The following is a 12,903-nucleotide window of genomic DNA, read 5'->3' as shown; positions in this document are numbered from 1 at the left end:
GAACATGCTAATGTCCTCCATTTTGACATGCCGGCTGGACTTTTTTTTTTTTTTTTCTGAGGAGCTGGCGCTATTTATGATTCCATTTTTATCTCTTAAATGCCATGACAGATGGCAGCTTCTTCAGCCAACTCTATTGCCAGGCAATGCAGAAAGCTTGAAAGCACCGTGGTAATGGTGAAATCAGACCAGGCAGGCACCCCAGTCAAATCTGAGAGTCATTCCCCAAATTTCATGAGAACAGTGGTCATCCTGGCTGCATCTCTTCTCAGGGGGGTGAAATAAGGGAAATTAAACAAAATGGACCCACAGAAGGGCTGCTACCACCAACTTCTTCACCTCAGAATGGATACCAGCATAGCAATGGCTTTATGGTTTTAAACCTTGAGAATATATTTGGAGGATTTAGGGGAGGGGATATTTGGAAGACCATCTGATCGGTCAGCTTTTCCAGACACAAACAGCACTGACCTTGTTTGACTTGTTCTGCTAGCTTTATTTTGACCAGGAACTCAACCGTAACCATTCACTCTGTCCCTCTCTCTGATGATGCCTCTCTGCCTGTGAGTAGTTTGCACTGTTACTTGTGAAAGTGGAATGATGTGTTTGATCCAGTCATGTTTAGAAATTGCATCATTTTCACCCCTGGCTTATTAGCTTTAGGTCAGCACAGACAGCTGCCTTGGTGTCCCAGATGGGAGCACTGGCCTCAGAAAACATATTTCTTACTCTTCTGTGGTCTGTGGCCCACGTGCCCTCACTCCCATCTGTCTGATGGCAGGCTGCCTGTTTCCAACGTGGGCAGATCGCGATCATCCAGCAGGGAGGGGTTTGAGATGGACAGCCTGGATCATAAGACAACTTCAGTGACCTCACAGAGGCCATGCACACATCGAGTAGATGTGGCCGTCCTGAGATGAGCTTTGAGGACCTCGTCAAGCATTTTTGCAATTCAGTCTCCAGAGAGGAAAGTCAGAATTAGATATTCAAGATGGCTACCTCTGATGGAGTCCCTGGCACTCACTCAAGCTTGCATTTGGCTTTGTTGCTCCTGGTCCCATCTCTCCCCTTCTTTCTTCTTCCTTCTCTGCTGATATTTGACAAACTTTTAATAGTGCACAATGTCTATAGCTCTACAATTAATGCTAATGCTAAAAATACACATCCTTTGGCTTACATTTACGCTAACGTACCAATGGCTGATTTAACCCTCTCCACAGAGCACATTTGATATAGGGATCTGGTAAGGAATAGAGAGCCAGTTTGTTTGTGAAACAGAGTAGAATGAGAGGTGTGAAACATATTTCTGGAGGGGGAAAATGGGAAAAAGGGAACTTGGAGGCACTGAGGGAGCACCTAGCCTCCTTCTTTATTTTATCATGGGTGAGATGATAGGATCTGGGGGGAATATGAAAAAGTAACAGAAAAACAATAGAATAAAGGCATAACTCTGTTCTCAGGCTCTGCCTGAGAAATAAAGCATAATTTTATACCTAAAAATGTGTATCAATTTACTTTTGAAACTGTGAAGGTGACTAAGTAAAAAGTTTGAAGAACAGACATATTTTTCTAGGTTCCTTGATTTTCTTTTTTTAAAATTATTTTTCTTTTTTTAAGATGAGGTTTTGCCATGTTGCCCAGGCTGGTCTCAAACTCCTGAGCTCGAGTGCTCCGCCCACCCCAGCCTCCCAGAGTGTCTGGACTATAGGCGTGTGCCATGGTGCCTGGCCTCTTTTCCTTTCCTTTCTCTTCTTTTCGTTTCGTTTCATTTCTTTTCTTTCTTTCTTTCTTTTTTCTTTCTTCTTTTTTTTTTTTTTTTGGGACAGGGTCTCTCTCTATTGCCCAGGCTGGAGTGTGGTGGCACGTTCATGGCTCACTGTAGCCTCGACCTCCCAGGATGAAGTGATCCTCCTAAGTCAGCCTCCCTAGTAGCTGGAGCTACAGGCACGCACCACCACACCCAGCTAAATTTTGTATTTTTTGTAGAGAAAGGTTTTTGCCATGTTACCCAGGCTGGTATCGAACTCCTGGACTCAAGCCATCTGCCTGCCTCGGCCTACCAAGGTACTGGGTTTATGTGCATGAGCCACTGCACCGGCATCTTTTTTTAAATAAATAATTGATTTTATAAATACCTCATGATCCAGTGATGAAATTTCCCAATTTGTTAAAAATATACTTATCAAAGGTTTAATTTCACGAAAGGATAACTGATTGGGTTGTTTTAAGGAAACTATGTGATTTTGCTCAATCTATAATTCTAAAGGCAATTGAATAGCTTTACAAACTGTAAAAAATGCTGCTATGGGGGAAATGTGTCAGGTTTCATTCTTTGCAAGTCTAGGTGTGTGAAATGTCAAAGTTTACTTTATTTGTTGTATTTCATTTAGCAGTTTTAACTTTTTGGACATGTATTTCTTTTTCTTTGCATCAAATCAGACATGTTTTCCTTGTTGGCAGTCTTATTAACTAGATAATTAGAAAACTAAAAAACTTCAGCGTAGCCTTCAAAGCAATATCAGTACTCAGCCAAACTCATCTCTTTTTACTTTTTGTCTAACTGCCTTCCCCGAGTCTGTGATCGCAGGCAGGCTGATTGACTAATTGCTCTCACACTATCTAGTTTCAGGTTTCTTCATGCTTAGAAGGATCGATGCTCAAACCCTGAAGGACAAGACACATTTCACAAAGAATAAGGAGACTGTTAGTCAAATCTGCCAGATTTGTAAAATAAATATAAATGCCATAACTTCTCTAATTAAAAAAGAAGCACCAAAGAAAATATACAATTTATATAGGTATATAAAATTTATACATAAAAATGTCCTATTAATTTATATATTCTACAAAAACATTATTTTTAGACATTTTTGTATCAGTGGAATAGAAGAGTCCATCCTTCACGAATATTTCCAGCAACTACGGTACATGGAGAAAAGCTAATAAGACACAACTCTGATTATTTCTAAGTACATTTCTTTGGTGTACAGTGAATTTGTCAGTCCCATTTGATAGTAATGATTTCCTAACTTTTTGGAGTTTTAATATTGTGACTTCTTTGCATAATTTCATGATACTCTTAATTCTTATTAAAATAAAAATTACATGTTGAAATGCTACAAAGATCATTTAAATCAGTGTTATTGTGAAATTGTCTTCAGTAGAATGTGGTTTCATGATCAATATAATCAAAAGCATGTTATGGTATCACAAATTTAAGACTATAAGAAAGATTTTGCTTATCTCAAATGCGTATCATTTCAGCTTTCTTTTTAGTTTTGCAGCGGTGCTCAGGCATCACAACTCTTTGTGGTGGATTGTTAAGCCAGCATTTATTTTAAACTCTGCAAGAGTAGAGGGTGCAGGGATCAGAAGACCTGCATTCTAGTCTCAGCTTCATCTCCTACCTGCCTTATGATCTCCCACCAACTTTCTGAACCTTTCTTTGAAGCAGGAAGATAATCCTTGTGTAGCATAACTCTCACCTGTCTTACAGGGAGAAAGTGCAGAAGCACATGTAAACTGTAAGAGATTAGAGCCTCCCGTAATATTTTAGAGTTGGGTGGCACTTAGTGATCTTCTAGTCCATCCCATTCATTTTTCAGAGCTGTGGAAATGAGGCCTGGAAGGGAAAGATGATTTAAGTGAGATTACATGTCTGAGAAATGTGATCTGCTATTAAGAAATCTACCATAAAAACATATGAGTAGAATGAATTAGCTAAATTCAACCCATTTAGCACTTTAATCTATTGGTCTCCAAGTTATCAGACTTACAACTTTATTACACACCCATGAAAAAAAAATTGAAAAAATATAAATAAATAAAGGGGGTATGCTCTTCAAATTCGTATGAAGAGTCTCATTGGTTGTGAAATTTTTATGTGGTGCAAGGCACATTAAGCACTGGTGAGCCTGAGAAATAGGATTGTCAGAATTCCCCTGTTGTATCACATGGGTCTATCATTAATGTTGTTGGGAAAATATTCTTGGGTGTAGAATGGTCCATTTATGCATTACTCTAGTGACTGGCTTAATGATAGGGATTCTTCTGCAAGATCTGCCCTTGATTTTTCATTTGAGTCACAACACAACATACCCTTTAGTAAAGGTGTGTATTATTATCGTTTCATTCCAGTAGATGGTGACACAAGAATCCATGCTGAAGGCTGCCTTGCCTCTCTTTGCCAGATTCATCATCAGCAATGGACTGCGGACTGAGCATGGGGTGCTTGAGATCACGCTGGAGACTGTGGACAGAGCCCTGCCCGTGGTAACCAGGAACAAGGGGTTGAGACTGGCCCAGGGGGCCGTGGGCCTGCTTTCCCCTGACCTCCTTCAGCTGACTGACCCTGACACAGCTGCGGAGAATCTCACCTTCCTCTTGGTTCAGCTCCCCCAGCATGGCCAGCTCTACCTGTGGGGAACAGGCCTACTTCAACACAATTTCACCCAGCAGGATGTGGACAGCAAGAATGTGGCCTATCGGCACTCAGGAGGGGACTCCCAGACTGACTGCTTTACTTTCATGGCCACAGACAGGACAAACCAAGGCTTTGTTGTGAATGGGAGAATGTGGGAAGAACCTGTTTTATTCACCATTCAGGTAAGTATGAAAAACACAGTTCATCTGCCAGAGATGTGAAAACAGTGACATCAAGAACTATTTTTTTTTTTTTTTTAGACAGAGTATTGCTCTGTCACCCAGGCTGCAGTGCAGTGACATGATCTTGGCTTACTGCAGTCTCCGCCTCCTGGGCTCAAGCGATTCTCCTGCCTCAGCCTCCTGAGTAGCTGGGACTATAGGCATGTGCCACCATGCCCAGCTAACGTTTTTGTATTTTTAGTAGTAACTAGGTTTCACCATGTCTGTCAGGCTGGTCTCGACCTCCTGACTTCAAATGATCCACCTTCCTTGGTCTCCCAAGGTGCTGGGATTACAGGTGTGAGCTACCACGCCTGGCCAAGAACTATGTTTTAATTTCCTTTCCTGTTTAATTCAAATACAGATTATGCATCTACAGCACAAACAGCATATTAATATGAATGAAAGAGATATGGTGCCCTCATAGGTGCTAATGACTGACTGTGAGTGTCGATGGTAGCACAGAAAGGAGCAAAAGCCGTGGGCTTTGGAGCCAGACAGACCTAGGTTTGAATTTCTGCTTTGCAATGTATTAACTGTCTGACCTTAAAGAATTCATTAACTCTTCTGAATCTACTTTTCCTTCTTTGAAAAACATGCCTACAGCATTGTGGTGAGAATTCAATAGGATTAGGTATCCAAAGCAGTCGCATAGGGCCTGAAACATATTTGATGCTGAAACTTACGAGGCAGCATCTTTATACTATTACACATGTAATAATGATGAGGGTAATAATAGCAGCAATTGCAGTTCCTTTAGTGTTAACTGCAGGCCAGATCCACTCCACATAAATCTTATTTGATTCTCATAAAACTCATATGAAGCAAGTTTTGTTATTGACATTTTATAGATGAGGATACAAGTTCAGGAGTTAAATAATTTGATCAAATACACACAAAGACCTCAAGTCTTTCTGATCCCAAATTCTGTGTCCTTTCTATGACACTACGCTGCCACATTTGTTGACTATTACAAGGATTCCTGGAGGGCATAATGTGTTTTTCTTTTTTAAGTCAAAACACATCAAGTATATTCTGGCTCTCAAACCCTTGAATCTACTCTCCTTGGAAGTAATTCACCCTCTTCTACACACTCTCACCAAACACAAAATAGTTAAAATTTATCTCTCGCTTCAGAATACTTTCTGACTAGTAAAATAGTTACGTTTTTCCATTGCTCTGAGACAGAGAGAGAGAGAGAAAAAAAAAAGAAAGAGACAAAGAGACATTTTTTTTAGGAAATTGGCTCATGGCTCATGCAATTTTAGGGCCTGGCATGTCCGAAATACACAGGGCAGGTTGTCAGGCTACAAATTTCTTTCTTTCTTTCTTTCTTTTTTCCTTTCTTTTTTTTTTTTTTTTTTTTTTGAGATGGAATCTTGCCTGTTGCCCAGGCTGGGGTGCAGTGGCGCGATCTTGGCTCACTGGAAGCTCCGCCTCCCGGGTTCATGCCATTCCATGCCTCAGCCTCCCGAGTAGCTGGGACTACAGGCACCTGCCATCACACCTGGCTATTTTTTTGTATTGTTTTTAGTAGAGACGGGGTTTCACCGTGTTAGCCAGCATGGTCTTGATCTCCAGAGCTCGTGATCCGCCCACCTCGGCCTCCCAAAGTGCTGGGGTTACAGGCTACAAATTTCAGCAGGAGTTAACGTTGCAATCTTTAGCCCAAAGGAGTCTGGAGGCAACATTCCTTCCTTTTTGGGGGACTTCAGTCTTTTCTCTTAAGGCCTACAATTGATTGGCTGAAGCCCACTTGCATTATGGAGAGTGATCTCTTTACTCAAAATTTACTGATGTAAACGTTAATCCCCTCTAAAACACACCCTGCAAAGTTGACACATAAAATGAAGCCTCACAGAGTCTATCTATGAGGAAAGCCTTGAGAGCATAGAGTGGGTTCTGGATGAGTCCTTGGCAATCAGGAGGTCCAGAAAATGCAATGAAATGATGCACTAGGAGAAGAAAGAAGATATTGACATCGTGGACACAGTAAGAAGCACTTTGTATTAAAATTATTGTTTTTATTTTTAATCATATGTTTTAATTGATCTTAGTCACATTCCCTCTTCAGTCTGTTAGTGTCTTTTTTTTTTTATTCCTAACTCCCTAACCTAGGTTGAGACCTGTCTCTGTACTGTCCCACCAGGGATACTTTTCTGGGTCTCTTTGGCTGCAAATTTATATGAATTATAAATTCTGAGTGTAGACGTCACAGTTCCTTCCTATACTCCATAGCACAGATGGAAAAGAGGATGGAGATTGGGGAAAGTACCAGAACTTGAATCAGGTCTCTCCCAACACCAACACTCATCTTAAAGAGCATGGCTATTATAAGACAGTTATCTATTGGAAGTTGTGGAATTTACTGATAGGAAAATGTTGGACATACATTGTAAAGTTTCTTTTTTTGTCAAAAGTATAAGGCTTTCCTTGCAAAAAAAAAAAAAAAAAAAAAATCATTATGTGTAAAAACCCCACAAGGTAAGCTTCAAACTTCCTCCAGTAATTCCCCAGAACCCTCGGTCTCTTTGAGCAGAGAAGTCAAGAGCCTTTAGAAAGTGACTGAACCCACCAGCAGTGGAGGAGAGATGACGCCCTCAGTGTCTTGCCTTCAAGAGCTTTTTCTGCCAAGACAATATGGATGTTGACCACCACTGAGTGGTAAACTGGTCCAAATAAGTCTCCCAACTATGGGTAAACTATTTTTCTGGTGGTACCTGAGTAATTGAGGGCCAAACTACGCCAAAACACAGGTGTATTTAACTGACACAGTCACAACCTGACATTCATTTTGTAGGAAATCTTTTCTGTCTGACCAAAATTGTTGCAACTGTTGCAACCTGTACTTCTCCTTTAAAGGGGTCAGGTGAGGGAGAAAAACGTCATGCCATTGCTTTCTGTGCATTTCCTGTAAATACAACACAAGTTATCAAAGGATAGAGCTTTCTTTTAAAAAAATCTAGAAACCCAATATTTAAAAATGCTTCTGGTGTACTGAGCCAGAAGATCTACTTTTGACAAAGCTAGAAGTTGAATAAGACCTAGGATATATTTTAATGTGACCAGAGACATGACGGGACCGTGTTGCTAGGGTTTAGATGTTTTTTTAAAAACACATGATCACAACAGGCATTTATTACTTTTGTAACACTTTCATTTTTAAGGAATTATAACATCCAAAACCAAAATAAAACAACCATCCTACATTCAACTATTCATTTAGTATCAACTTGGGTATTTTTTGTATGGCTTAGAAGTACTTTAATTTTCCTCTTCTTCCACTAACCATCTCTCTTACTGGCCACATGGTTGTCGGAGCTTCTTCCCTCACAGGCCACAATGACAATTGGACCCCCAACCTCACTGCCCTGAAAGTTGCCACCCATACTCTTCAGGAGAGGAGAAGAATGACTGTGACTTTTGAAAATGTTTGTTGCTTTTTTGGTTTATAAAATAAGTATGTATTGTAAATAATTCATAAACTACTAGAAAAAAAAATTATTGACGACCATACCACTCCAAAAACTATTGTTGGGGGCTTTCTTCCATTCTTTTATTTTGTTCAATTAAAAATGGGATGATATTATATATACTGTTTTTTATGCATGCTGCCTGTTTCCATCTTCATGTATTTTGAATATTTCCGTATGTCATTAACTATTCCTGATAGTTCTTGATAACTAATCATATTCCTGATAGCATGATTTTTAAAGGCTGCTTGGAACTCAGTCTCAGGTGGAGATGGTTTATAAATCCCCTGGTGGACTTTTCATTCTTTTTGTAAATTGCTTTTATAAGTAGTATTTTAGTGAATATATATCCAATCATTTTTGCATACATATCTGTTTCTGCAAGATACAGAAAAATTTTTACTATTTTGTACCCCTACCAGCAAAATATAAAAATATCTGTTTCTTCACATATTCATCAGTGTGAGTTATAATTATTTCTGTTTTTTTTTTTTTTTTTAAGAATCTTGCCAGTTTGAGAGGAAAAAATGGTTGGTTGTGACAAAATTTCTTATGAAATAAACAGAGGAGGAGCTGTTATCTTTCTCCACCCCAAAACAAATGAACACATTTGTGCAAATCTCCCAGACTTTTGCCTATGTCTATACAAACATTATGTATAGATAAATATATATTTTTAACAAAAATAGTATTATAATTATATTCTAATTCTATTCTGCAACTTGCTAGGTTTTTCAGTTAACACAAAATTGGGGAAATTTTTCATCATCAATTCATTTTCTCCCTTATTCTTTTTAATAGCTACAGAGTAGTTCATTGTATCATAATACACAAAAATATACATGGTCTTATCATTGACATGAATTCTTTACTTTGCTAGGGCAAAGTAAGATTTACAGTAGTATCAGTTTGGTGTAAATGAAATTAAGAACCGAGAGATTAGGAGTGAGGGGAATGAAAATTCTTTTACATATTTTCTAGTATCAGTGGCGAATCTGTTCTAATCCATCCAAACCTGCTCTGTCCTTAACCTACAACAGTCATCTTACAAATGCAAGATGCACTGAGCTCCATACAGACTGAACAAGGTCCTTTGTTGTGTTTGAACCTACACTTCTGTTCTCACTTACGAGTAATTGCTCATCCACCATCTTCACAAATCTAGTCCACCTGTTCAGCTACCTGGCTCTCATCCTCAATGAAACAAATATGCAAATGTCTAGAAATAATCACCTTTAACTTTTTCCTTACTGAGGTATCTCTATTTTTATTCAACATTTTTGCCAGTTGAAAAAAAGACATGCCAAAAATTTTTTCTATATATTTGTAAACCCTCACAATTTTGTGTCTGTAAATCACTAAACACCAGGAAAATGGGGGAGGTTCTTCTGTGGAGTTAACATGAAGTCTGCTCTAGAATTCTTGGGTCAATTTTAGTGTATTAATTTAATAGACATTCCCTGGGCTTCTGTTATGGTTCAGGCACTGTGCCAGGTGCAGGGAATCCATGGCGGTAAAAGACCTGACGCCTGCCCTCTCGGAACTTGTATTCCTAAGTGGGAGTCAGGCAATAAATTGATAAAGTGGGATCAAGGATTACGGTGGAAAGTTGGCCTCTGTTCCAAGCACTGTGGTATTTGCTGAGGCTGTTGTGAACAGGACAGTCTTTAACAGGAATCCGCTAATGAGGAGTAGAAGGAATCCAAAACGCGGGACAGTGTGTCATTGTCGAACCAATAAAGCCCAACGTTGCATGGGGGCGAGGGGCCTTTGGCTAACATTGTATGTCGTTGTGGATGATCCAGGTGGACCAACTGGACAAAACAGCTCCTCGTATCACACTCTTGCATTCCCCTTCTCAAGTGGGGCTCCTGAAAAATGGCTGCTATGGGATTTACATCACTTCCCGCGTGTTGAAGGCATCAGACCCTGACACTGAGGACGATCAGATCATCTTTAAAATTCTACAAGGCCCAAAACATGGACATCTGGAGAACACAACAACAGGTACTGGCTTCCTTAATCCTTATAATTGCTCATTTTAAAATACCCAGTGGCTGGCAGGGCTAGAGAGTAATTTAATTAAGTGCAGGCCCATTTGGTAAACACTCCCCAGGGCTTACTGATAGATGCAGTTTATAAATCAATATTGGTCCTAAAGAGGGTTTGGAGCTGAGCCTTCCTAAATTTATCCTGACTGGAAGAACCAAATACTGATATACAACTGTTGATTATTTATAATTTTTTTCGCAACAGCTGATTATAGTATATTCAAAGGAACATAGTGTCAGGACCAATTTCCTATTTGTGACCAATTTTTTCTTCTGTCATGAATTCTAAATGACTCTAAATGATGTCAGATTTTTTTTAAAGTTCTTGGTTTTTTTCCTAATGGTTTCTCTGGATTGTATATTATTTCTCCTTTATGAGCACAATGATCATAATACATCATTAAACAGGATGGCACCAAATTACGGATTTTTATTACAGTATCTTTCCATTCTCCTTCGCTTTATTTTTATATTTTTTAAGGCAAATATTTCTGAAGCAGTCAATTTAATGCCTAATTTAAGCTTGTTGCATTTGAGTTTTAAGATAGTTACAGTAATGCTAATTTCTTTTTGTAAAATGTACCTTAGCTGTTTTTTTAAAGATGTGTTTAAAATAAAATAGCCATACAATTTTATTAGCTCTTATTTAATGTTTTGTTTGGTTACCCATGATATTCATTTATTTCTTTTTTGTAGGTGAATTTATCCATGAGAAATTTAGCCAAAAGGACTTAAACAGTAAGACTATTCTTTACATCATAAACCCATCTTTGGAAGTAAATTCAGATACCATGGAATTTCAAATCATGGACCCCACAGGGAACTCGGCCACTCCTCAAATGTAAATTCTCTTGCTTATTCGGTAGTCCTGCATGTTACATCCAGAATGTATCTGAATATTAGGAAAGTGAAATGTTCTTTTAAAAACAGAACCCAAGATGTTAAGTTAATAGACCGTTCCACAAGCTCATGGAATTTACTTTGGAGAATGAATTTTCTTTTTATTACTGCTTGATAATAGGAAAGCCAATAGCTTTACAGAGTACAGAAACATTAAAAAGCTAAATTGACATTCATATTATGCATGTCAATGTATACACTTTTATAGACAGGGAGGTTTCTGTCTTAACAATTCACTAGCATCCAACACTGAGTTTGCAGGTTCATGTAGCGATTGCACAGCAAGAGGTCACTCTAGGACCGTGTTAGTAACTATAGCCTTCTAAAATGTCTGTGGTCGGAGAAATGAGGTAGTCAAGAAGAGTTAGCCAAATATCTTCTCTTTTTCTTATGAAGAAAATTACAATTACCTGACAGTCCATTTATAAGGTGATAAACTTATCCTAGGTAAGATGAAGATAGTGTAAAGAGGAAAACAGACTTTGGAAGGTGTGTGAAGGGTATGACCCTCAAAATAGCAAAAGTAACACATCTTCAAAATTAATAAGATTAACAGACCACAGCAATTTCACTGACTGGGTCCCTATTCCAGACTTTTCTTGAATGTAGACCCTGAATAGCTTACTAGCTAACAGATAGTCATAGAAAGGTCTGTCAGAGTCCAGGTCTTCTGGTACTGTGCTCTTTTTATTGTTTGTTTTGCTTGTTTTCGATACCCTTCCCAGATACCGCAAAGAAAAGGTGTTCACTTGTCCTTGTTTTAGTAGTCACCATATCCTAGTCATACTAAGCATCATAAGTGATACAGCTCTGCTATACTCCTTTTATGGTGGAGTATAGACTGAGAAAAGAAAGCCGAGAAACTCTGCAGTCTTCAGAATTCTTGCATTTTCTTTCGGATCCTGAATTGTAGTTCTAAAATCTGACCAGCAGAGGTCACTGTAGTCATTGTCAGAAAAAAAAGCCAGCATGCTTTTCTTAGCAAACCACATTCCCAGGGTCCCACTCCGTTGCCCTGATAAAATGTAGAGCCTGGCCCAGATTTATTAACTCCACAGACTTTTATCGCGTGGCTACTATATGCCGGGTGCACAGTACTAGGAGCTGGGGAATAGGTTAGAACAAAGTAGACCTGGCCCCTGATATTAAAATGTAATCTTGAGATTACAAAACATAAAACAGATGACCTCCACCCATTAAACTCTTTGCCTAAGAGAAATAATTCCTCAGGATCACAATCTTTATAGAAAAATACATCAACTACTTGCAACGTTAGACAAATATCTTCCAATTCTCAAGAAAATGTAAAAAAACAAAACAAAACAAAACAAAAAAACCTGCTCCAAACACATTAATACATGGACTTTCCTTTTTTTTTTTTTTTAACATTTTAAGAGTAATTCAATTAAGAAAACATAGGAATGTTGGTCAGACTTGCTACTGACCTAATGCTGACCTCTGGTCCTCCATGTGTGAGTGCAGTGTAGCTGATAGAGAATTTTCTTCCCCCAGTAATGATGCTAGGCTGATATTGCTTCACCCACAGCCCCTTTCAATCTTTGTCACTATCAAGGACGTTGCTTTTGGAAGATGATTTATATTTTTAAACAACTCTCAAATTCATATGAGAATTACGGCAAAATTTGCTTAATTTAATTATAACATTAATTGAGGCCATTTTAAATGGCCTCCTGCTTTTTGTTGGATATTAACTTTCATGTATCTGTGCTGGAGATGTTTCTAGTTCAACTTGATATAATTTGTTCATTTGTTCATGACTGAACAAAATGCTGTGGCATACGCCTACCAAGGGGTAATACAGAGAGAAGTTTTAT

The 12,903-nt window shown here is 38.6% G+C and overlaps 1 protein-coding gene across 19 annotated transcripts in view; it reads left to right on the top strand.

Annotated features, from left to right (window-relative positions):
- LOC105489089 (FRAS1 related extracellular matrix 1) overlaps positions 1-12,903 on the top strand; it is a 177,078-nt gene that overhangs the window by 128,644 nt on the left and 35,531 nt on the right. For 11 of the 19 annotated variants that reach the window (XM_011753748.3, XM_011753747.3, XM_011753749.3 and 8 more), the window contains 3 exons: positions 4,191-4,605; positions 9,923-10,124; positions 10,865-11,009. In XM_011753748.3, the coding sequence (XP_011752050.2) occupies positions 4,191-4,605; positions 9,923-10,124; positions 10,865-11,009 (762 nt within the window). Of the gene's footprint in view, positions 1-4,137; positions 4,606-9,922; positions 10,125-10,864; positions 11,010-12,903 lie in introns of those variants that run through there. The other 8 variants (XM_011753759.2, XM_011753758.2, XM_011753757.2 and 5 more) reach the window with 6 other exon arrangements.

Source organism: Macaca nemestrina, chromosome 14, assembly GCF_043159975.1.
Source record: "Macaca nemestrina isolate mMacNem1 chromosome 14, mMacNem.hap1, whole genome shotgun sequence".
Classification (NCBI taxonomy): domain Eukaryota; kingdom Metazoa; phylum Chordata; class Mammalia; order Primates; family Cercopithecidae; genus Macaca; species Macaca nemestrina.
This window is presented reverse-complemented; position numbering and strand designations above follow the sequence as displayed.